Here is a 26,417-nt window from a genome sequence, read left to right on the forward strand (position 1 = left end):
AAAAAAAAAAAAAATGACCCAGGTGGTTGTGATTTTCAACCGAGTTTGGGAACCACTGCTCTAATCCACATGTGGGAAAAACCTGGTTACTGGCCATAGGTTCCAAAGCCTCTTTTTCGCTCACACCTCTCAGAGAATGAGAAACGTCTGTGCTCAGAAAGGCAAGACTAATATCATGCAGCTTTCAAGGTGGTCTGCTTTACCCCAAGTGCCTAAAAACACAGTTGGCATACATTAGCCACTTAATAAATAGCTAATGAATGAATGAACACATGAATGAATGAATGAATGAACGGATGTCTACTGTCAGCACTGTCTTTTGAATACTGTTGTTTTTCTTTCCCTGATTAGAACTCTTCTAATAATACAGCTTCCTTCTTAGCAGCCACACTCATTTATGTTTCCACTTAAGCTGGAATTTTCAATTCAGACATTTGACCAAAAAAATCAGGAATTAACAAGACCGGGCTGCTACTGCTCACTTGAATAAAAGCATTTCAAGCCCCTTCTATTTTCCAACACTTTTCCTCTTTATAGACCTATTTTCAAAAAGTCTGAGGAGTAGGTAACTATTTTACAGTTGATCCTGAGATGGGGTCAACATGGTAAATAAGCAATTGATCCTGACACAGTTTTTCTCTTAAATGTGTATATTTTCTTAACGAACTCTGTGATACGATTAGCTCTATGAATAGTAAAGATAAAAAAAAAGATTATCTCCCAGCAATTTGCAAAAGTAGCTTATATTAATAAAGAATATTAATAAAGAAACTCCTAAAAATGTATATAGCCTTTTGAGACACTTAAGAAAAGAGTCCTTCTAACTAGTACCTTTTCTACCACTTAATTTCCTTTTTGAAGCCCTTCCTTCCACTATCTGTCTATTGAGGCTTCATCTTAAATATCAAGATTGCTAGTAAGACCATATTACTCATTTTTTTCTGCATTCAGTATATAGATTCTTTATTTGGCTGCATTTCCTCTTGTCTTACAGCATTTCATGTCTGTTCCCGGTGAAGGTCTCTATCTAAAAATAAGATTCCATTAGTGAGCATTTTAATAGAAAGTCCGTTAAACACACTCATATATGTACAGAGGAGCATAATACATAGTTATATATATATCTTTTTCTAAATTACATAAAATTTTACACTTATTTTTAGCAAAGTCATTTAAAGATTGTGCAATATGGATTCATAAAGGCTCAAACTCATTTTTATATATTCTTAATTTTACTGTCATCTCGTCACTGTCTATCTGAGAAAGGAAGATTATAGACTATAAATAAAACAGTAAGCTAAGTGAATTATGGAAGATATTTCCATGGCAAAAATATCCCCAGCCCTCTCCCACTCTGTCTCTCTCACATATGGAGACACACACACACACACACACACACACACACCATCTTCTCTTATAGCCAATTCACATAGGTAGTATTCCAGGAGCTTTATGTTAAGTTTTGGCTTTAAATAAATCACTTCACTTAGCCAAAACCACTGACTTTTTTTTGGTTTCTACACAAAACTCTAATTCAGGTCCAGTTTCCTTCAAATTCAGTCCAGGTGCTAAAAAAGTCTCTTGGTTTTCCAAGGAACACTCAACAGAATTTCTCTTCTATGTATTCATATTTATAACGTAGCCTCTAAATAGTTCAGTATTTTGTATTTTCTGGATTAGAGTGGCTCCATAGTGAATTTGTAGTCCATCAAATTCATAGATACTCACTTATAAGTGTATATTTTTCCTCTTAGAAATTAATGATTCCTTTAGGATCTTGTTTTTCATTATTTGCAAACTCTTGAATTCTTTAGAGAACAGGCATGTGTGTTACAAGTTAACAATGAAAAGAATGATAAAAATAAGTAAACCAGTTCTTTAGAATGACTTAGTTACCATCCAATGTCAAAATTTAGATTCATGGTAAATTCTGTAACTTTTGGTTTTTACGCTGTTTAATTTGTAGTCTTAGAATTCTGGATATTTCTTTAGGCTTGGGACCTCAAGGATAATTCAATGTATTTAGCCTTTATTAAATTTCAAACCTAAGGTATATACAGGACCTCTTCTACCTCGTTCCTCCTCAGCCCCACTCTTGAATTTTGGTTAAAAATCACTATCAGCAGCAATGCCTCTAATAGTCATATGAAATGTTTGGAAATGTTAATTTCCTTCTTAGCGAGCACAGCCGTAGAGAGCACCAGCATGTGCGGGTTCAAATAATTTCTCTACCATTTGTAAGATAGGTAACTGAACAAATCACTCCCCTTTTGCCACAATTTCTTATCTGTGGAATAGAAAATATAATCAATTCTAACCCAAAATGTGGTGCAAAGATTGTATCAGTTGATTTGTGTAATGAAATATCCAGAACATAGTGAAATTCAATAAAATTAACTCTTACTATAGATTTTGCAGGACTTAGAAAATCATCATGATGGTTTTATTTCTAGATTTATTTCTAGGTCTAAGGTATCATATTTTTTCAAGATAAGTGAAATCCTAAATATATCTTTGGATAATTTCAGGGCAGATGATGAAATCAGATAATTGGCCTCAAACTTTATAATAGAATCACATGGTTTCTAGTTAAAATGCAGATTCTGACTCAGTAGGTCAGGGATGGGGCCTGAAATCTGCATTTCTAACAAACTCCCACATGATGCTAATGCTGTTTGGTCTAAGGATCACACTTTGAGTAGCATGACCTTGACAACCTCTTAAGAGCAATTTAAGAAAAAAATCTGATTATGTATATGTGTGTGTGTACATCTGTGTGTAAAATACTTTATGTATCTCATATATAACAACCTGTCTGCTACTGAGAAATAGACCAACTTAATTGACCTGACGCATTTTGTTAATGTAGTAATCTCTTTTTCATGGACACTATGTGTCTTTGTGTCATGAAAGAGTTTAAGTCGATGTTCTTATAATTTCTAAAACTCTTCTTGAGATAGTAGCTTAGAATAGTGGTTTTCAAACTTTAGCTCCATGAGAATCACCTGAGGGCTTGTTATTATTGGGTCTTCACCCCAAGAGTTTCTGATTCAATAGGTCTGGGAGGGAACTTGGGCATCTGCATTTCTAACAAGTTCCCAGGTGTTGCACATACTCCTTGTCCAGGAGCCACACTTTAAGAACCACTGGCTTAGGATACTCACTGGTTCTTTCCTGAAGTCAGCCAGTCTAGCAATATTCTCTTGAATCATCACTATAAGCATACCCTTCTGTACTTCTATTGGAAGCATTTCAACATTGGTTGTTTTGAAATATTGTGATAGTATGATTTATAATAAAAATATATATATATTTCCTGTTCCTGGCATAGAGCTCCTAAAACCCTTGGAATTTCCTGTGACAAGAATGATAAAGGTGTCCTTTGTTAATTAGGTGACTCTTGGAAAGGCCAAGGATGGAGGGCTGGTTGCCAGAAATCAACCAAGTAAGGGGTTAGAGGGTTGGAACTTTCAGTATCCACTCCCAGCTTCAACTTCTGGAGAGGGGAGAGGGGCTGGAGGTTGCATCAATAGCTAATGGACAGTGAATTCATCAGTCATATCTATGTAATGAAGCCTCCATGAAATCCCAAAAGGACAGTGTTTGGAGAGCTTCCAGGCTGGTGAACACACGGAAATTCTGGGAGAGTGGTGCGCCTGGAGAGAACATGGAAACTCTGGATTCATTCCCCATGCCTTCCCCTATGCGTTTCTTCCATCTGGCTGTTCCCAAGTTATATCCTTTTATAATAAACCAGGGATCCAGGAAACAAAACATTTCTCTGAGTTCTGTTGGACACTCAAGCCAATTAATTGAACCTAAAGAGGAGGTCATGGGAACCTGTAATTTATAGCTGGTCATTCCAAAGTATAGCTAACAACCTGGACTTGCAACTAGCATCTGAAGTGGGAATAGGAGGAAGGGGTCTTATAGGGTTGAGACCTTAACTTGTGGAATCTGACACTATCTCAGGGTAGTGGTGTCAGAATTGATTTGAATTAAAGGACACCCAGCTGATGTCTTGGGAATTGCTTGTTGACATGGGGAGACTCTCCCCTGCCACATTGAATTTGGTCTCAGAACACCAAAAAAAAAAAAAAAAAAAAAAAGATACCATCCCTAGAATCATAATTCTTAAATGTTTCAATTTGCTTACCAAGTCAGTGAAGCAGAAGATCTCATCACCTCCCATTTATCCCCACACAATAAAACATCCCCAGAATCAATAGCAAGAGAGGCACTGGTTTTGATTAAAGAATAGTGAAATGATGTCTGTTTTTTATTAAGTATAAATTATTAATATATCCAGATGTATTTAGTGCCAAGACTGTCATGTTATAAACATGAAAAAGTAAACATGGATCACTAGAAGAATGCTCATTGGCCCCCAAATTCCATTGTCCATGTGAAAACCATTGATCTGCTGGATAAAAGTCATCAGAACAGTGTCATCAGTTGAGCTTTAGCATACAATATGTGGTATTGAGAAAATAGTACAGAATGGGTGCTCCACACTGAGTGAAATTAGGCTTGGAAGTAAAGAATAGTCAAAAGGTGAGGGGAGGGAGCCCACTAGATAAAGTTACTTGTTTGAACGCTGAATATGGAAACTTAATGTGTTTGAGTAAGTCATATTTCCCATATTAACTCTTGCAATTCTAAAGGATACTTTGAATAAACACACACACACTCTGTCTTGGTAGTTGCAATCTGCATCAGAACTCCAAACATAGAAGAATCTCAGGACCTATCAGTTTACCCTAGATTTGCCTAACCTCTCAAGGATAGCTTTGAGTATGTTAGACTCTGTTATCAGATTAGACTACATGGAATGCTCTAACCTCTTTGATGGTGTACCTGAGGCTATTCTGGAAGGCACCAGTCTTTAGTATAGAGAGGTAGAGCCTATAGATGAGCTTCTCCCGCGCCTAGCTTCACAGTTGACTTCACTTATAATGGAAAGCGATGACTATTAGCTATTGGTGATCCTTGAGCAAATTATCACCTGCCTCAGAGAGACTGCAGAAAGAGTGGGGGGCTAATCTCCAGGAGCAGATCTTTACAAAACTGCGTTAATATTAATAATATTAGGATCTGACAAACTCCTGAAAATAATCCTACTATTGGGCAAACAGCAATGAACATTTTAATGGATCTGCTTGCAAACTCAACACTGTAAAATGATAACATGGAGGAAACTGAAGCTATAATAGATATAATATCCTTAAAATGGAGGTTTAATAAATATCTAAAGATAGTGCTTCCCAGTTTCAAGCTGTACCATGGCTATGAACACTAGCTTACTTGTCTTTTGCTTACTCAGGGTCCTACAACGTAATTGAATGTTTACTAAGTGTGAGACACTATTCTATTCATTTTATATGTCCTGATTAATTTCCAAAAGCAATATATGAAGTAGAGGCTCTTTATTTTACCCTAGAGGAAACTGGGACACCAAGATGTTAGTAACTTGTCCAAGGTCACACAGAAGACAGTAGATGCAGAATTTAAACAAGGAAATTTTGGGCACTAGAAACTGTGATGTTAGAAACCATAATATACTCCTTTCATCTAATGATGGGAAGTTTAGAATTGTCGACTGATGTTACACCTCCCAGGGAATATGTCTCTATAACAAGAGGATCTTCAGGGAAAAAAATGTGTTTAATGGGAGGCAGTATGTTGTAATATAAAGAACGAGAACTAGGACACAATTTCGAACCCTAACTACACACAGTGGTATTGAGGAAGTCAATTATCCTCTCCCTAGACCTCTCGGATTTCTTGCATATTAAATTTTGGTAATAGTTTAACAGAAATAGATGACCTCTGATATTAGATGTGGTTAATATTCTTGGACTAGATGACTGAAGATATTTTTGAGGCCAGTACATTTTTAGCAAACCTCCACTCTGCGTATGTATAAGGACAAATCTGAAGTGATTTATATTTCTTATGCCCAAAAGACTGCCAAGAACTTTTTCTTCCTATGATTATACTAAAATTTTAAGAAAGGTTGTATCATTTATTTCTTTTTGCCCTTGAAAAATACTCATTCTCCTCAAGATCTAAATTGAGATTTGTAATAAAAATGGTTTTCTCTAGTGTTGGATTATTTTCTATTGTTTTATTGTCCAAGTTCTAAATAGCTTCATAAATAACACATTTCAATCTCACTATCCAATCATAATAGGGCATGTGTCTTTGCTTCTATTTATATGTTTAAATCTATACAATTGCATTATTTTAGCAAGGAACATGGCGATTTTCACTTAGGGCATATTCGGAATATGATTTGGGATTTTGCTGTGTACAAATCCAATAAGCTGGCCGTTATTTGCTACTTTGACTAGGCACGTGTGTGTGTTGGGGTGGGGAGGGGACTTTTGTTTTGGTGAGTATATGTGTATAGAGAATCATTAGCTATTTTAATTGAGGTAATTTAAAACCAGATTATAGAAAGAGACCAAGCTTCCTCTCATCTCTCTGAAGATTTGACTATGAGAGGCATCATATCTGGTTGCACCTTCCACTTCTCATTGGCTAAGATTTCAATCAGGTACTGTAAGGAAAAATCTGGAAAGTTTCTCTCAGGACCTTTCAAAATTCAACACTCTCTCAAGGGAAGAGACTTGGAGGGGATGGCCCCAAAGATGTAGCCCACTCCAGTGGACACAAACACTGGCTTTCGTTTCACCACTAGGTTTACTTGCATGCAAAAGTTCCCAATAAAATCCAGCTGGTTTAAATTTTGTCTGCAGACCTGAAACCCGGCAAATTTGGCTTGGCTTCCTATTTTGCAGAAAATGTTTCACACGGCTTTAATCTGGAAATACTGAAATGTATGAACCCTCAACAGAAACAACAGGAGAACAGCTGTCTCCTACCTTCACTTTCTCCCACCTCTACCCTTAAAGCCTTGGGTGTTTTTAACGGAGGGGAAAAAGTCTGCCTCTGAGCATGAAAGATGGTATGAATCATCCATGACTACCTTTGTTGTTTGCTCTAAGCCAAAAAGGAAAGATTAAAGAGTTGCCATTGATGAGTGAGACAACTCAACTTTTGGCATCACTAGAGAAGGAAGGAGCATTTAAGATCATGGAGGGAAATAAAACAACAAAACAATACTGTAACAATTTGAACAATAACAGGCTTCAGTATGTGAAAGCATAGTGTTATCTTTTCCATTTTCCACTCTTGTGCTTTCATTGGCTTCATACAATCCCCTTGTTGCCTATAATTGGGGATGGAGTTAGTGCCAAAGCTGCATAAAATAAGCAATCTTTCCTTTATACTTTCTGTGCATCATGATTGTGTATGTGAAGTCATAAAAATAATTTATTATGAGCATGTGTATTCCTGGCTTAAAGAGCCAGCTATTCTTGTGACAACAGTATAACAGCATCACATGTATTCCCATAAAACACCATATGTGGGCACTTAATAGTTATTGCCCTGGCACCTATACACTGGGATATCATCTTAAAGGGAGACCCCTTAGAAGAAAGAACGCTGGTACTCAGACAAATAAAACCCTGTAGATGAGATAGGTGAGCGAGGAGTAGAGACTTATTAAGAATTCATTGATGTTGACAATCATTTGTCTTCCATTAGTCTATCAGATTGTCTCAAACCACTTTCTAGAGTTTTTTCATGGGTTCAGGAAAACCTTTTATGGATTGCAAACATCAACAAATATTCTCTCAGTCTCAAATTTGCAGGAATGCTCTAACATCACATAGATATCTAGTAAACTGTAAGAATGGGCACAACAAAATTTTTCTTCTTCTCACTTATTACTCTTTGGAAAGCATTTAACCGGGGCTTGTGGAACAAACCACAGTAAACAAATTGGTTTTCAAATTAGATAAAAAAAAGTGCACAGAATGGCTGAAAGCTTCTTTGCGGACCAATGTGAGTGCTTGGTGATGTTATGAAAGAGTGCCTCTGTGACAGAGACTGTCGCCATTGTCCCTTTCTTTTCTGCTGGCTTCCAGCCGAGGGTAGAATGGCTTCCTTTGGTTGCCACTGAGGCTGGAGAGTGGCTCTCCCAGTTCTGATATGCTTTGAGTGTGTTAGAATTCTGGGACAGGTGGTTAACTGTTACATTAGCACCTGAATCAGGTGGCCAGACTCTCACTGTAGGCATATGATAAGGACTTTCAAAATAACTGAAGAAAGAGGCCAGAGCCCACTAGTTCCAGATTGTATGTCCACTTTAGTTGGGAGTCAAGGTAATCGGCAAGGAGGGAAGCCATATAAGTCAGATTGTAGGCTTTCTTCAAAGGGCAGCTTATCTTAGCGATACACTGCTGTGTGTCATTGGGGTCCATGTAGGAAGATGCCCCTGTCGATGTCTTAAGTTTCTAGAAAAACCATGATTCAGTACCTGCATCTCTCTTTACTCATTCTTCCTAGTGTAACAGCCTGAAACTTACAATGGTATTTTGTTTAAAGTACATATGGTAGTTATTACATGGAAAATGTACACTAAGCATATGTCTACAACCCTAATAGCTCCTTCCAACACGTCTACACGGCTGCTTCCACCCAGTCAATTTCTCTCACTGTTCTTTGGCCCAAACTTCCATTCCAGCACCCCTCCTCCTCTACAATGGAAATATTGTTGCTTTAAATTGTTTTGTTCTTCTTTTTTTTAAGTTTTTATTTTAATTCCAGTTAGTTAACATACAGTGTTATATTGGTTTCAGGTGTACAGTGTAGTGATTCAACATTAATTGTTTTGTTCTTTTAATGCTGATGGGTAGCTGAAAGAGAACTTTTGAGGTATAACATCTCTTAGTGATTCAAATGTGCATTTTTTTCAGTTAGTAAAACTGGCTTAGCAATTACTATCCCTATATCTTGTTATTCTCTACCAACTGCTGGGTTTTTCAGAGGCCTTTACCTTATTAAACATAAGTCCCTTTCCTCTTCTTTCTCATTAAGAACTTCTTTCCATTAGCCTACCATAATGTGGTTTAGAATTTGATTTCCTTCCTGTCCACTTCCAGAATCATGTGTTTTCAATTCTCTACCTGACCGTTCATTTTATCTTCATCATTGGATTAGGAGATATCTAACAGCAAAGAATTTTGAGAATTTCTCTAAGCTTCAGTTCTCTCATTTGTAAAATGAAACGAGAATACCTAGGTTCATAAGATTTTTTTTGAGAATGAAAATGTTAAAACTAATATTAGTATCAACAGGGTTTTTGGAGACTTCCCTGAGAAAGAAAGTGCAATTGTAGGGAGGAATAGAAGGGAAAGCAAGGATAAGAGAAGGGATTCCTTTGGTGGTTCTTTCTGTTTACCCCCTTTCTCTTTGTAGCCTCCTTCTCTCCTTTCCTTGGGAAGATCTTGAGTCAATTCACTGAAGTAGAACCTTCTGGCATTTCTTATTTCAGGAACCTGACTTGAAGTCGACACAGTAAATTCAAAGTTTGGTAGAAGAGGCAGAGTTGTCTAAATGTTTCCTATGAAATGCTAGTTCTATAGAACCCTTTTATGTGTTAGGAAAATAAAAGATCTCATAAATAAATGACTTTGGAAAATTTTAGATTAAACAAAATAAGCTATGTCCTGGCTGCAAGTGTTTTCTAGGTTGTTGTTGGGTTTTTTTCTTTGTTTGTTTGTTTTTGGTTTTTTGCTATAGTAGAAGGGACACTTCACCTAAGTTTATTTTCTCCGTGGAATACATCTAGGAAATCATTAAAAAAAAATCTTAGAAAATATGGCTATATGTGATTGATAGACAAATACTTATATATTTCAGGTAGGTACAAAATGTTTATTGAGGCTTCTTATTTTTATTTAGTCAATGGAAAGTCAGAGAAATCATTCTAACAGTATTTTGTGTTCCTGAATATAGGCATTATTTATAATCCTTTCCTCTACTAAGCATACATATATATAAGCACCTGATACCACAATTTCTCTTGTTTTCTATTCCTTGGAGTTAAACAAATTTTTCAGCCTGTGGCTTGGGAGATGCCTAATCCCCAAATGCTACTCCTTATTGCCCCTTAGAGAGGTTGGTGTGATGCAACATTAATTCCACATTTGCTGCCAGTTAATCTGCCATACTTCAACTTCTCAATTTGTCCTCATGGGATATGGAGAATTTAGAATCTGCCCTCTACTTAGGAGACCCATTCCAGCAGAACGAGAAGGAGTTCATGGATCATTTGCACCTAGTCACCTATGAATGTCCGCAGGACCATGTGGCAGAAACCACCAGATTTGGACCCAAGTAAAGATTTTGCAGATAAGTAATTACTTCCTTCTTCAGAGCTAGCACCATGGCAGTCAACATGGGGATATATTGGTAGGATGATACATGACTCTGCTCTTATGAAGTTCTCAGTCTACTTTCAGGTAAGAGAAATAATTTAAATAAAGTGAGGTGGGAGTCGACAAGGGACAGCTAAGGGAGAGGTATGCATTTGAGGAATGGTGAGAAGTAAGACTGATTTGCATTCTGGGTGTTCTTGGGAATCAGATGAAGTTTACACGTGGGAAGGATGAAAGCAGGAGCAATGGAGAGCAACAGCTGCCTTTGCAGACAGAAAGAGCACGATCAAGTCACAGTTGGAGAATTAGTCTAGCCATAGTGAATCGCCTGGTTTGGTGAGGAGACTAAATAGGAAAAAATTCAGAGGTGAGAAGATGAAAACCCAAAAAAGATTGTAGAAGTTATTGTAGAGAAGAGAGACAGTGGATGTGTATATTTAAAACAAAGAGATTTTTGTTGGAAAGCAGAATGGTGTGAAGCATAGTAGCACGAGCGTTATAATCAGGTATGGATCAAAAACCGGCTCTGCCTCACCTCAGCTTTGTCATTTTAGGTAATTTACTGAGACTCTGTTCCTTTACGTTTAAAATGGGATAATGCCTACCACAACATTTATTGTTAAAAATTAAACAAGATGATATGTGAAAAGAGCATAAAGTGTTCAATAAATTATGTTGTTATTAAATATAATTTAGAGTTTTATTTGATACTGAAAATGCAGAGCACTAAATGAAAGGTGACTTTTAGGTTCTTGAGATGACATGATGGTTTAGAATACTTCAGTGAATTGGCCCAAGAAGATCTTTCCAAGGAAAGGAAGGAAAAGGAGCATTAATCCAATGATCAAGACACTTACTCTTTAGACAGTAAACAAACCTGATCGTTAGAATTAATTACCAGGCAAATAGTTTCTTACACATTATTATTGCTCGGGCAACGATATGCGTTCATTACAGGTGCGACAATGAATTTTCATTTTTATTTATTTATTTTTATTTTTTAAGATTTATTTACTTGGGGGGGGGAACACGAGCTAAGGGAGGGGCAGAAGGAGCGGGGGAGAGAGAATCCTCAAGCAGATTCCCCCCTGAGCACAGAGCTCTCTCCCTGAGATCATGACCTGAGTAGAAATCAGAACTCAGACACTCAACTGACTAAGCCACCTAGGCATCCCTGAATTTTCACTTTTAAAAATGATAATGATACGTGAAAAATATGTGATTTATCTAATGACCCTTGGTCAATGTCAAAGATAAGAAAGACGAAACATTATAATATCAAATGTAAAATTGCTATTATATACTTTTTGGCCATTAGATAATTGCATAGGCATGGCATTGTGATAGCCACATTACATTATAAATTAGATAAAGAAGGTGTCTATTTTTAAGAAGTTTGCTATTTAAGGAAAGCTAACTACATATATCATACTTTTATATTCAGCTTTTGCCCTGAAATTTGTAAATTTATGTGCAGGGAAGAGATACTGCATATATACCTTTTTTTTCCTTTTTAAAACTCAATAATTTACAAAACTTTCTGAATTATCTCATCATTCCAAATGTCTATGAAGACTTTCCAAAATGTAAACCTTTTCTTCATTTTTTTCCTGACTTTTCCCTGTGTTTTCAATCAGCCTATGAAAAATTGTGTACGCTAGCCAGGTAAAGTCCTACACATTTTCAAAAGGGCAGACATTAGGGAATCATTCAGTTCCAAGTAGAGACATCAGAAAGCTATCTAGACAATTAATGTATTGTCACATATACTTTTTCATAAGAAATTTCTGTAAGAAACCTCCATATAGGGAAACAAAAACTTACGAATTTGATAAAATGTAGTGTAAATTATTCCCACTCTTATCTTACATTTGTCTCATTGTAAGCTCTCCTAGTGCTTGTATAATATAACTCAAGGTAAAAATTACTGTTCAATTTTGGGAACACATTTTTTTTTCCCAATAAATTCATTCCACGTAGAGGTAGTTTTTAAACAGTGGGGTTATTTTATATTTTTATCTGATTCAGGTTGTATCAATGTAGACATAGATTGTAGCAACCGAAGAAATAGCCAAGTCTGATTTTGAACAGTTATAACGGATCTTTTGTGCATTATTCTTTGTGTGCCCTTTGCCTGGTGAATACACTAGAAAGCTTTATGTATACCCTTAATTCTACATCTGTAAAAACAGCAAATGCTCTTAGCGATAGCATCGTCTAAGATAACGACCTTGAAGATTGCAGCGTTTATTCTTTTTTATATTCTGCTAAATGTCAAAGTTAGAGTGGTTGATTTATTTGATTACACTGAAATTGATTAATATAATTCAGAAGGGGGTGCAAGTTGAAACATCCTCCAGGTGTATGTGAGCCATTTCAGAAGCTTTACTTATTAGATGTGTGTCACCTCTGCTTTTGCAGATTTCAGCAAAAGAAACATATGATCATGAACATTTGCAAGCAGATACTACCATGAAATGTTTCTCGTTGTGCAACACTGTCAAATACAACCTGTCCCTATTACTTTTCAAATTTATTTCTTAATCCAGCTGGCTGCCACGTTGGAAAACACTGAAAATGTTTTTTGCATAATTTTTGTGACCTCCATGATGTAGATTCTAGGTATAAATTGTAGAAGATTTTGCTACAGATTGCATCTTCACTATTTACCAACTTGGATCTTGGACAAGACAACTTGTTATCAAGTTGAGCTAATAATTCCTATTTGTCTAGACGTTATAAAGTTTAGCAGTGTTTGTCAAAGTGCCTTTAGAGTATGAAGACCATATATATAGAAGTAAATCATTTTGTTTGTTCTATGAGTATGTACACGTATTTCTTTCTCAGTATGTACACTGTATATACTGTCTATACTATATACACACAAGCACATACAGAATATATATATATATTCTGCTAGCAGCATCAGCAGCATCTGGGAAGTTGTACGAAAGTCAGAATTTCTGCCTCCTCCCGGACTTTCTGAATCAGAATTGGCATTTTAAGGTAAATCAAGAGTCATGTTCAAGTTTGAAAAGCATTGTTCCATGTGGTCTACTTACAGTCTGATCTTTCTCTCTCTTTCCGCAAGCACACATGTATATGTAGCATCCAGGGGACTAGGCAAAAGAAGGCAGATTCATCATCACGAGCTGATAAAAGAGCAGTTTAGGAAAGTACTTTACATTTTAACTAGAACTGGCCATCAATAGTAGTGGAAAGATAGAACGTATTAAGTGGCTCATTCCTGGAGTAGTGTGTACTGCTGTCAGTGATGAGGCAGAATGGATCATTGCCTTGAAAGTTTGAATTAGATAACCTAAGATATCCCATCCAATTTTGTAATTCTATATATACATACTTACATATTTATTGGTATATATTCTAAACATGAATATTTGATTCCTATTTCCAGTCCGTATCTTTAGATCTGTTTTGTATGAGCCCACAGGTGACAGATATTTTTAATTCCAAGATTTAAAATTGTTGCCTTCTAAAACAATCATAGTATATTTATGTATATTTATCATATATGAATCATAGTATATTTATCTAATCTAGTGTTGGTTCCTAGATAGCAATGCGTAATTTGCATTCTGATTGCTACCTCGGTTGCGATTTCATTATTTGCATAAACTATTAAGGGAAATGCAGAACGGTTGAGACTCACTATAATCTCTGAGCAATCTACTGGATGTGTGGACAACACTGTTATTCCACCAAGGGCCAAAGAGCTTGACAAGCCAGGCTTGTCAATACAGTCAGTTACTAACGCTGAGCTTTTTGGTTCATGCCAAAAGATCAAGGCAAATCTTCTCCAGTGCATACTTATTCAAGAATGTATTTTTTGCTTTTGTTTTTGTTGACATACAGAAAGCTGTATGTATTTAATGGATACAGCTTGATGAGTTTGAAGATAAATATAACCATGAAACTCACATCACCCCGGTCTATACCATAACTCTATCACCTCTACAAGTTTTTTCCTGTCCTCTATTTATTACTATTCTGTGTGTGTGATAAGACCATTTAACTTAATAGCCGCCCTCTCAGAAAATGTTTAAGTGTAAAATATAGCGTTGTTAAGAATAGGCACTGTGGTGTAGGATAGGTCTCTAGGACATACTCATTTTGCATAACTGAAATTTTGTATCCTTCGACTATGTTGAAAGAGGCCATCCAGAAGATATTACTACTGGTTGACCTGTGAGCTGTACCAGGGAAATTGGAGGCTCCCTGCCCTCTCCCTTGTTCTTGGAGTATACATTCTACTCACTGTTGCCATAGCTGGAGCTGTTTCAAGGAGGCAGTCTTGAGAGAGCAATGTGTTATTGAGACCATATGGACTGTAGATGTGACTGAACCCCATTTAAGACCTCTGTATAAACTTTTAAATTCTAGTGGGTGAGTGCCAAGATCTGCAATCTCATGACTGTCCAAGACAAGCCTCATATATAAGTTCCCTTGCTTATTAAAACAGCCACCTACCAATCTGGAGGGGCCTGCCTCTTTCTCCAATCTTTCCTCTTCCTCTGTGTATGTGGGGCCGGTTACCGATTGCACCCAGGGAACTCCTGAGGTTTGCAAACCAACAGGATAATACCGCTAAATTTTTCTTTCCCCCTAGCCGCTGGCGAACATGTAGTTAGCCATACGTAGAGCAAGGAGGTAAATCTAAGACATTGTTTCATCGTTGAAGTTTGTCAACTAAATAAATGAATGCATGTTTGTTGATGAATGTTATTATTTAGGACAAGCATATTATTTGGTTGATTTACTTTTTACAACATACATTTTAGCAGCAGTGATGTTACACTGTAATTGTATGTGTTTAATACCTTGGTTTATCATGTTACTAATGTGTTGTTTTTTCAAACTTAAAGATGTTTATATATTTTCCTTTCTTCACAGCTGCAATATTTCTTATATCCATTTTCAAAGGAGGTTTTTATACACTAATGATAGAAAGAGTCCATGATACATGGAATCTCACTACCGACTATTAGGTGGAAAAATTCCAAATTCATTTCCAATTTGAGAATTGAAATACCTTCAGGTGACCATATTGAAATATTGACCAAATTAGAAATAGCTCCAACCCTTGGATACACAAGAAGGATCATCCTTGCATTTTCATTCTCACTAAAATATTGTCATAGTATTGGAAGTCTTTTCCTTAAAAATGAAAAGAAGCCAATAACATTTAACTATGCCATGTGACATGTTAGCAATTTTTTTTAAAAAGCTACAAAACATATTTAATTATTCTAAGAAAATGTTCACTTCGTCAAGATTTTTCTTCCAAGAAGACTTGTATATATAATTAGAATTTTAATTGAAGGTTTACAAATTTGCACTATATGATATATTTAATTTTTGTTTCAACGACTCTGACATTTCTTTTTAAATCATTGTTTTCTATGTGATCTATCGTATCTTAAATTATGCATTTACCATTTCATATAAATTACAAAAAGTAAACTTTTAGATCTCATCAGCCCTCAGCCACTGCTGCACAAGGATTTGGGAGAAAAAAAGAGAAATGATCACATCTCTGTAGTCATTTGAGGAGAACACTATTTAAATTTGTTCTTAACACAGGGCTGAAATTAATCTTGATTTCCCGTCAAATGTACAGGGATTTTACAATATAGTTCATAATAGTGTTTAACTCCTCTAGGGTACGAGTTAAGATAAACAAGTCACTGACAGTGTTTATCTATAAATATAGCAGATGGTGTGGGACTGAGGTTGGTTATTAACTCTGCCGACTTTAATTTCATGGTTATAAAACACTGTAAACCTCACTGTTTATAAAAGGCAGGGAAGAATCTCCAATGGGCTTCAGTAGCCAAGAAACCCTCTGTAACATTAATCTCTCTAACTGATATTCGGTATCCTCCCAGGGTGCAATATTTAAGATTGTGGAGTGATTGCTAGACACATTAAAATTTTCACTGGGATCATTAGCTAACATTTCTGTCATTGATCTATTATAACTTTGTTAATGAGTTCCATGTGAGTGAAATTTAGTGAATGAGACGATTCTTTCTCAACTTTGCTAGGTGAACGTGTAACAATTACTTTAGGCAGATAAATTTAAAAGGCAGCCTAATTTGTCAGAATAGTAACCTTTTTCTTAGGTAAAGATGAATCATGGTACCTAACTAGACCAAATGTACTTAGGGATAGAATTTCATAAAGGAAAACTACAGCATCATTCAAATAATTAGCCAAAGTACATTACATACACTTACGTGTAAGCCATGAATCTGCCTCAAAATGCCATAGAATTTTAAAATTAAATTTTAAAACATTGCAACGCACCATAGAATTCTTTTCAAAGCAAAACTATCCTTCATATTCTGAAGTGATTTGAATATAAAATTTTAATAGAATTTGTTTCGCTAAAATCTGTAAGATCAACTTGATTAAAATTAATTCTTCCAAAAAGAAGGAACCACTAGTATAAAAATGTTATTATTTTAAATAGCTCAGTTTTTCCGTTCCAGCTTTATAGTGAACAACAAAATATATTTTATGACCACAAAATTGAAAAAAAAAATCCACACGCTCTACCTCTATTCTTTTTATGTTTAGAAGAGATTGATTTTTCAGTTCCTAAGAAAGTCAGACTTCTGTAAATATATGATAACCTAATATGTAAGTCGGGGATTAAAAAATCTTGAACTAAAACGTCATCACTGTATTAGAGTTCAGACTCCTCAAAAATGGGTTTTCTAGTAACAAAATCCTCCCTTTTCTACCTTTTATGCTGGGCTCCTTCTCTTGGATCCATTCTGACAGCTTTGTTACGATCTGAAGTCTGGCTCCTCTGCTTTCTGCTGATTATTCCTAACTTAGACCCCAAATCTTGGCTTCCATGCACCTGGCTTGTGTACAGAAGTAACCCTCGGTGGAGAGAGGACTGGATGGGACTACTGGTAATGTGTCTTCCCATCTCCCTTCCTACTCAGAGCCTCATGTCACTAACTGTCATCAGATGTATGATTCTACTATTTGACGCACTCATTTCTACAAACAACAGTCTACTCAGACTTCCAGGTCTCAAAGTACATGAAACAGTCAGAGAGGACAGCCAGTCTCTCAAGGGAAAGCTTTATCTCATCTCCCCCACCCTTTTTAAAAGATTCAAATCCTACCTGAATCTTCATCATCAAAGAAATTGGTTATTGGGCTATTAGTATATTTAAAATTCACACCTGTGTTGAATTGAATCAAAAGTAGGGGTGAGTTCACTTCAAAGGATCCCATCTTTTTGTCTTGTGAGTTGTGACGTGAAGTAGAAATGTGTTTAGCAAAACGTTGTCACAAAGACTAGGGCCATAGAGTGGCTTTTCCATAAGTGTGACACTTTCCCATAAGTGTGACAAAAACTAGTTAATGACAATAGAAAGGGAAGGGATTTACAAGAGACAAAGTAGGGAAATAAGGAAAGCTGGATATTGAAGTCTGAGTGGAGGGGTGAACAGAGTAATTGCTTTAGGGACTCGAAAAAATTCATAAATACAGCATGGCTCAGTCAGTCAGTGTCTGCTTTGGCTCAGGTCATGATCCCAGGGTCCTGGGATCCAGTCCCACATTAGGCTCCCTGCTCAGTAGGGAGTCTGCTTCTCCCTCTCCCTTTCCCTGTGCTATCCCTCTCTCTCTCTCTTTCTCTAATAAATAAATAAATTTTTTTAAAAACGGATTCATAAGTACAAAGAATCTTAACGACATGAGATATCGTTAAAAGCACATTGAAACACTCTCGTAAAAAAGAAAAGAGGAATCTTTTTAATATCACAATTGGTAGTTTCAAGTTGATGATTTATTCGCCCTGGTCTATATATATAAGGTACAGTGAACTGTCGTAAAGTATAATCTACTTTCCTAATCATGGTTTAGGGGGAAAAAAAACACAGTTTCTGTAAAGAAATTATCTGATTAAAGGGTGGGGGAAAAAACTTATAAGGAAAGTCCCCCCGCTTTCATCCTCATCTATCAGATTTTATTAAGATAGTGTCAGAAATAAATTGCTGCCTCGTAATATAATAAAAAGCAAATTACAACCCATGGAAAACAGTAATGTATGACTTTTAAATACCGTAATCTCATTTTCATTATTTTCTTTCAGATTATCTGACCCTGTCTAACGTCAAAGGCATGGCATTGCATAAAAGAAAACCTGCAAAGGAGATAACTCTAAGTGGATTTCATTCCCCTTTCAATGGTCTGTTAAAAATCTTTCCTCTACTTTTACTATTTATTCTCTCTAAAAAATCTAGTAATTTTTTCTTTTCTTTTTTTTAATCTTTTGTTTCTAGGAGAAGTAATCTACGCTGTCATGTGCATGACGGTCACCTGTGGAATCCTTCTCCTGGTTATGCTCAAGCTAAGGTAACTGGACACAACTCAGAAGGGAAGGGCTTGAACGGAATCGGCCTAGTTAAAGCACGTTTGACAACGGCAGACCTTACAAAGGGCCTGAGAATGAAAGCTTATCCGTTAAGACATACTAAATCATTTTTTAATGTGGGATAGGTCCATGGAAACATTACTCTAAGTCTTCAGATGCAAGAGAAATGTGATCAGGGAAAAATTTTTTTTTATGTTGCATTTTATCAGCACATGTGCATTGCTCTCCCCAATTAAACTGTTCTCAGTCTTTCCCCTGATTTTCCTACAAAACCCAAGTTGAACTTTGCTGCATTCCTCATTCAAATCATTTGCAGGATTGATCAGCTTACATAACAGAGCTGTTGTGGACTTCATACAGTTTATATTTATCTGAAGCTTTCTTCTTTTTTTTTAATAATAATAATTTTTTATTATGTTATGTTAGTCACCATACAATACATCCTTAGTTTTTGATGTAGTGTTCCGTGATTCATTATTTGCATATAACACCCAGTGCTCCATGTAATACGTGCCCTCCTTAATGAAGATTTCCTCTTTACTCTAATTTATTATATGCTAATAAATTTTATTCATGTGTTAATATACAGTTATTAAGAGAGACATATAATGAGGCCTCGCAGGGTACCTGAGGAACACTTATTACTATTTCCTGACATTAATTCACTCTTTCCAAATCTTTATCCTCGGCTGCCGTCGTTGCTTGAACGCAGTAATGCTCCAGCAAACATGTGAGACTTAACGTTAGAGATATATCAATCTCTACATTTCTAAATGTCCAAGGTCTATAATTTCTCCGCCTATTTACCACTGACAGATATGAAATGGTGCACATTTCCTTACCTTCCATTTAAAAAACCACCATATTTATAAATCAGTGATATATACATTTTCTTATTCATTACACATGTGAGTGTATTTGTGTATAATTTGAGTATCATACAATGAAGAGATATATGTCTGCATATATACATGTGTACCATGTGTATGCACACACACACATAAACTATATTTATCAGTAAGATTAGGCCTGGAGAAGAGCACTGGCAATAGACATTTCTCTTATGCAATCACAGAGGAGGGCTCAGTACACTACCCAATGCATGTACACTGATTGCTCCTCCAGAAATCTCTCACTTTAAGACCTTGACAGCCAGGCACATAAAATGAAAGACTTAAGTGGGGGAGGCGCAAGGTGATACCAAGAGGTCAGGCACTTGAGGAGTCTACACTCTGCCTAAAGATACTCAAATGTATTTCTTTTTAAACGCAATGTCTACTTATCTACTTGCTGGATCTACCCCACTGAGCATTTAATTTGGTGCTCACCAACACCAGTACCCACACAAACTGCTTTTCCCCAAGGCCTTAAAAGCTGCATGTGTATGAGAAGATGTTCTTTGGGTTCCAAGATACAGTTTAAAGGCTAAATAATTAGCATCAGTTTCTAAGAGGGAATATAGCATTGGAATTTATTAAACTTGACTTTATTTGGTTTAAAATATTTGAGAGCACTGTTCAGTTACTGGACCTGCCTACGTATTTCATTATAGACATATCATTTCAGATAGACACTGATGGTTTTCTAGTCTAGCAAAAATCTTATTTTAATGGTTCTGAATCTTTACTTCTTAGGCACACATAATGTATAAATGTCATATCTACCACATAGGCCAATGGGTTTTTACAGAGTACTGTTGTACCACAGATAAATAAGGTATTGCCTTTCAAAATCCCCTGTGAGTCTGGTGTAAGTTCACCTCCTTTCTCATCTGCATAGAAAGGCCTATCCCTTTATTGGCTGACAGTGTGGGTGTTTTAGACAAAAGTCTTGAATTTACTCTAATGAATATTTTAAGGCAAATCTTTCATGCTATTAAGTACACCACATGTAGTTACAAATTATTTTCCGTACAATTTAAAATGAATCCTTACCCATAATCTGAAAAATCCAGAAAGTAAATCATCTAGGGTTAAGTAAATGACAAAATTACAAGCCATCATGGAAAGGACAAAACAAACAAAACATCAGTAACATCAAAACCCATGTTACCCTAGGGATGACCAGCGCCTCCTTAAGGAAAGAAGGCTGGTTGCCACTTCCGGCATTGTCGCCCAGCAGCCAGGCTCAATCCATGTGAATACCTTTCTGCAATACAGGTTAACATTTGTACATTTGTTTCATGTTATGCAAAATTAAAACAACCCTAAATCTTGAGAGAAATTTGCAGAGAAACCAGTAATTTAAAACTTAAATATTGAGGCATCGGGAGCCTGGGTGGCTCGGTCAGTTAAGCATCTGACTCTTGATTTCGGCTTAGGTCATGATCTCAGCATCATGAGATCAAGCCCTGCTTGGGTTCCGTGCTCAGTGGGGAGTCAGCTTCTCTCCTTCACCCTCTCCCTTTGCCCCTCCCCCTGCTCTTTCTTAAATAATTAATTTAAAAAATAAATCTTAAATATTAAGTAAATCTTAAATAATTTAAAACTTACAAGTGATTTAAAAGACTCTTAAAAAAAATGATTCCTTGGAAATCACAGTTAAATGCATACTTCTTAGAAAGACCGTAGACTATATGACTATTGAGACTTTACATTTAGGATCTTGATTATATTTTTCTCTCCAGGTATAGAATGCATCCAAAAATATAAACACATAGAAGCTCATTTGTAAAATCATTAAAATGGCATGTTGTTAACTTTATTTTTACTTTTATACAGAACTTCCAGGATATCAAGTCAAACAAGAGATCGTTCTCCAATCCAAATACCTGGAGGACTCATGATTCATTAAGAGTCACGGATCATTAACAATCACTTTCTTTACAGGAAGTCTTTGCAGCCAGTCGACGGAATATCCTATCTGCCATCAATAAGGAAAATGTGAAGAAGGATCTAATGATATTGGATCACTAAGTATAATAATGTAAGAAATAGTAATAATGGCATGGTGTTAGATTTATTTTTTTTCTCAAGAAAGTATTCAAGTAAAAACGTATGTGGTATCTTTTATGACACTGGGAGAAAATTAAAGTCTCCCTTGAAGGCAAAATGTGTTAACCCAAGTTACAGTCTGCATGATTTGTTTCATGATAAATTTGAATCTATATAACAGTAATTAGTTGCATCAAAATATGGTATATTATGGTTAGCAGGGTTTGTTTTTCCTGATCAATCTTATGAATTCCCGGTGACTTGCCAAAAGGAAAATGCTAATAGAAATATCCAGTATAATTTGTTATTTGTGTATTCTTATCCATTTTCAAATCATTAGCTATATCATTAGCATTGACTTTTAGTTCCTAAATATATTTGGCTAGATGATTAATCTTAAATATCAGAAATGAAATCTTTGGTTTTTATAATTTAAATACTGTTGAATTTCACTTTTTTGACTTGATATCTTTATTCATACTTAACAAAAATGTAGAGCAACGCATTGCCTGAAAAACTCAATGTTCATTTTAATAATGACATATTTGTGAATTTAATTTCTTCTATACTAATTACTATGAACTTATGCAATAATAAACTAACACTCTAATTATTATATTCTGTATTGTTTCCATATGTTACTTTTGGCCTGATTTGACGCCAGAATACAACTGTGATTAGAAAGTTGTGACAAAGATGTTTGTTAGTTTAGTTTTTGATACATATATGCTTTTCACCTATCTGTAATCGTATTAGTACCCACTGCTAAGAATACATATGAGATTTTATTATCTATAGTGGCACAGGAACAGAAACATTCAATAAACGGAGAATACTAATAAATAGTGATATATTTACATTTAAAGGTCAAATATTTTCTGTCTGTTTGGTCTCCTCTCTACTGCTGTTTACCATGTTTCAGGTTAAATCGTTTATATTAATTTAAATTTGAAGTCACCATTTGGCTACGTTTACTCAAAGTAACTGAAAAAGCCATCCGTTATCTTTTAAAACAGGGTAGAATGATTTGGGGAGTCAGAAATCTCCCTCACGAAGTTCTATATATTCCAGTGTCTGTTAGCTCCCTAAGTCATGTGAAGAGAAGATAGGCACTTGTATCTCCAGATCCCTGCTATTTCATATGGACGTGCTAATGTCCAGGAAACACAGACTGTCTCTCGAAAACCGAGGAGAGAAGTCAAGTTGCTTTTAGAAATATGTTTGTGTCGAGCAGGGAAGTGGAGGACAGAGTGTGCAACAGGCGATGCTCTTTAAAAACGGAATCTTATCTCTTAGGCCAGCAAGAATGAATAGGCCTTTCTGGGCAAACTTTCAGAAGTAGGAGTCCACATGCAGCATTTAGAGAACTTAAAGAATCAGCTGTCCCTGGACAGGGAGTCTAAATTGAGAAAATATGGGACATAAAACTGACAAACATCAGGACTGAGACACAAAAAGTCCTTAACCATGTGGCTAAGGAGTTGAGATTCTATAAATGTAGCTTTTGGGCCCCTTCAGAACATGGTCCCCATCCCACCCCAATCTTTCACTCTTCCTCATCCTGCCCTCTAGAAAGCCTTTGCTCAAGCCTCTCCCTGCTCTGGGGTTAGGAACTCCTGCTCAGTGCTTCCCCCATCTTACACTAGGACTTGTTTCTCGTTATTGTTTTTCTCAGTAAATTGTAAACATTCTAAATGAATCTGTTGGTTCATCTCTGATTTCCCTTCCTTTATACATGTTCAATAAAAAAAACTGCTTAATGAATGAATTGCTTCATTTGGAAAGCTATAAAATGCCATAAAATAATTTTAATCAGGGGATTGACTTCCAGTTTATGAACGAGAAGAGGCACATAGGCAGAAATGCAAATGGCGGACTGCAGATGGCTGACCCTGTTGTCAAGGAGTCTGCTAAAAATGCACTGCAATGTGGAGCCAGCAAATCTTGAAGGCCTGCATTAATTCATGTGTTCAACACATATGTATTGAACATATACTATGTACCAGCCACTGTACTAGCCAATGGAGATGGAGTTCTGAACAGGGTCCTGTTGGAAATTTGGAAAACATACAAGTAAGGACACTGATTTGTGAAAGTGGTAGCTATTACTAAGAAATGATAGGCTGGAGTATCAGAGTGATGTAGCAGCGACGGAAGAGAATAGCATGGTCATGAATATTTCATAAATAGAATGGATGGGGATTTGAGATTAGATATTTGCAGAGAATAACACTGTAAAGATCATGGCAGGAACAGAGATTAAGAGTAGACTTCTGATTTGTGCCATTAGGCAAACCATGGCGCTACCTCGAACACTGGCTCATACAGGGGGAGGATGAATTTGGAACGGGAAAAGACAGTCTGCCACTTATCTTCAGATCTATTTCCACCTTTCTTCACCTTGAATATACCCCAGGAGGCTGACCTGTATGAAATACAGGTTCTCTTGTCCTCTGGCTTCCAGCTGGGCTCAGCCAATAGTGAGAAGATGGGGAAACGTATTCCCCTGGATTCCTCTATGAGGACCCACCTTGGGCTGGCTGTTTCCCTGGACAGAATATCACTGTTTCTGTCAGTGTGGCTTCTTCTACAAGAATCTCTCCTTCTGGATTCCAGAAACATTTCCCTTTCCCTTCAGGAGTGGCAGTATTAAAGACTCAGCTGTTACTAGTCTTGAGTTCTGGATTACTTCTTGTGGTTTTCCTACAACTACCTACACCTATGTGTGGACTCCCTAAGTCAAACACTTTTATTGTCATCGAGTTTTAGATAATTTGGGCTTTATACTAATTTGAGAATACTATTTGTTTTCTTTTGGGTCCCTGACTAATGTTCCTACTAATTATTTCAGGTTTGGACCATTGACTGCAACACCAGTGGAATATCCATGTGGAGTTATCTAGTAGCCAACCAGAAAATATGGTTGTGCCACTCCTGAGTGAGACCTAAACTACATCTGTTGAATTTAGAATTTTCCAAGATTTTCCTTATATCTCTCCCTCCCCAGATGAGAAAGCAAGTTTACCACCAGAGGTTGCCGGTGATTTCTGGGGAAAAAAAACATTGGGAGAAGGGTTGCTAGATCACAGACGTCTCAGAAGAATTCGAACAACGATGAAATTCCCTCCAGAGGGGCGCCTGGGTGGCTCAGTCCATTAAGCGTTTGCCTTTGTCTCAGGTCATGATCCCTGTGTCCTGGAATCAAACCCCAAGATCAGGCTCCCTGCTCAGCAGGGAGTCTGCTTCTCCCTCTGCCCCTCCCCCACTCTGGCTTGTGCTCTCTCATGCTCACTCTCTCTCTCTCTTTAATAAATAAACTCTTAAAAAAAAAAAAAAGAAATTCCCTCCAGTTGTAAGTTTTTGTTCCTTTAGCCTCTTCTGCATATTTACACAGAGCCTCTTTTTCTCCCTAGAATTGTTTGCATACAATCCCACAGGTGTTCCTTGGCAGGAGGGGTCAGCAGAGTCAGAGTTTTACCAGCTGAAACACAGCGAGGTGAATCAGAGAGGTTCTTGGGAAGGCATTTAAGGCAGAAGGAAAACAGCGACTTCCTTGCTACTCTAAAGGCTGGCCTTCCGTCTGTTCCTACTTTTGAGTTCTACCTGGGACCTCTGAGGACGTGTTTTTGGGACTTATTGAAACCTGCACCTCTTTTGTTGCCCTGTACGGTGAAATGAAGATGAACAACTTAAAGAGTAAGTGAAAGGTTTCTTTTTACTTTTTTTAGAACCGTCCAATGTGAGAGCTCTACAACCGAAGAATAAAATCCAAGGAACTGGTGGTCAGAATGCATCCTCGCCTTACGGGCGTGCCAGGTTAGCGTGCGTGTTTGGTGCATTCGCCCTGGTATTTCACATGCCCCTGTCCTCTTGCACTCGTTGCTCCTCAAAACTTTAAGATGCGTATCCGGCAGCAATCGCTTACTGCACTCGGGTTTCTCAAGCTGGGCCCTCAGTGCTGTTTTGAGACGGGAGCGTTCACTTAGACCACACTGGTTGCATCCAGAAACTGATGCTGGTAGAATGGGTGTTTCTAAAGCTTTTCTGTGCAGTCAAGTCAGTTTCAATAAATGCATCCTCTTTAATCAGGGATTTATAACACAGGTATCTATTATCTTGGTTGTACAAAGAGAAGGAAAATAGGCCTTTAAAACAGCGATTTAGAGTTTTAGTTAGAGAAGACTGTCAGGTATAATTTTATATAAAGTCATAAAACTTCATAAAATTGGAATTTCTCCTTCTAGTGCATCTAATTATGTTAATCCGGCTATTAATATGTCTATGAAATATGTAGCTATTCATTTTGAGTGTAATGGACTATGGATACCTGCGTATAATTTGAATTTATAACCGAGACAACACAGACGATTAAGGTAAAATACTTTCTGAATTTTTTATGCCTAAAAACACAACTGCAAACATTAAACAGTCCTCTTTTCAAGTAAAAATCTTCATTTCCAAACCCAGAGTTTGCTTTGGTTGTATGTTTACAGTACTAATTAAGGAGGTTTTAATTCTTGGTTTAATATTGTATGTGTGTGCTCATGAACTTATTTTCTGTTTTCTTAAAAATATTTGATTTCCTTTATGCAACTTAAAATTTTTAACATAAATATTACTGTTTTATCTCCTCTGGACAGAAGTTCTTAAAAAGGCTTAAGGATGTATTTCCATGATTAAAAAACTACTTTACATAATAGTGGAAAAAGAAAAGAAATGTATGTATTTAAGATGGCTAAATAAATACTTTGGGACTTTACTGAAATGTTCTAT

At 36.5% G+C, this 26,417-nt stretch overlaps 1 protein-coding gene across 1 annotated transcript in view; it reads left to right on the plus strand.

The window, feature by feature from the left end:
* GFRAL (GDNF family receptor alpha like) overlaps positions 1 to 21,504 on the plus strand; it is a 58,070-nt gene extending 36,566 nt beyond the window's left edge. Inside the window, exons 7-9 of the mRNA XM_008691941.1 lie at positions 18,430 to 18,525; positions 18,620 to 18,692; positions 21,432 to 21,504. Coding sequence (XP_008690163.1) covers positions 18,430 to 18,525; positions 18,620 to 18,692; positions 21,432 to 21,504 — 242 coding nt within the window. The remainder of the gene's footprint in view (positions 1 to 18,429; positions 18,526 to 18,619; positions 18,693 to 21,431) is intronic.
* The last annotated feature ends 4,913 nt before the right edge of the window (positions 21,505 to 26,417 follow it).

The sequence above is a fragment of the Ursus maritimus genome, unplaced genomic scaffold, assembly GCF_017311325.1.
Source record: "Ursus maritimus isolate PB19 unplaced genomic scaffold, ASM1731132v1 scaffold_29, whole genome shotgun sequence".
Taxonomy (NCBI): Eukaryota; Metazoa; Chordata; class Mammalia; order Carnivora; family Ursidae; genus Ursus; species Ursus maritimus.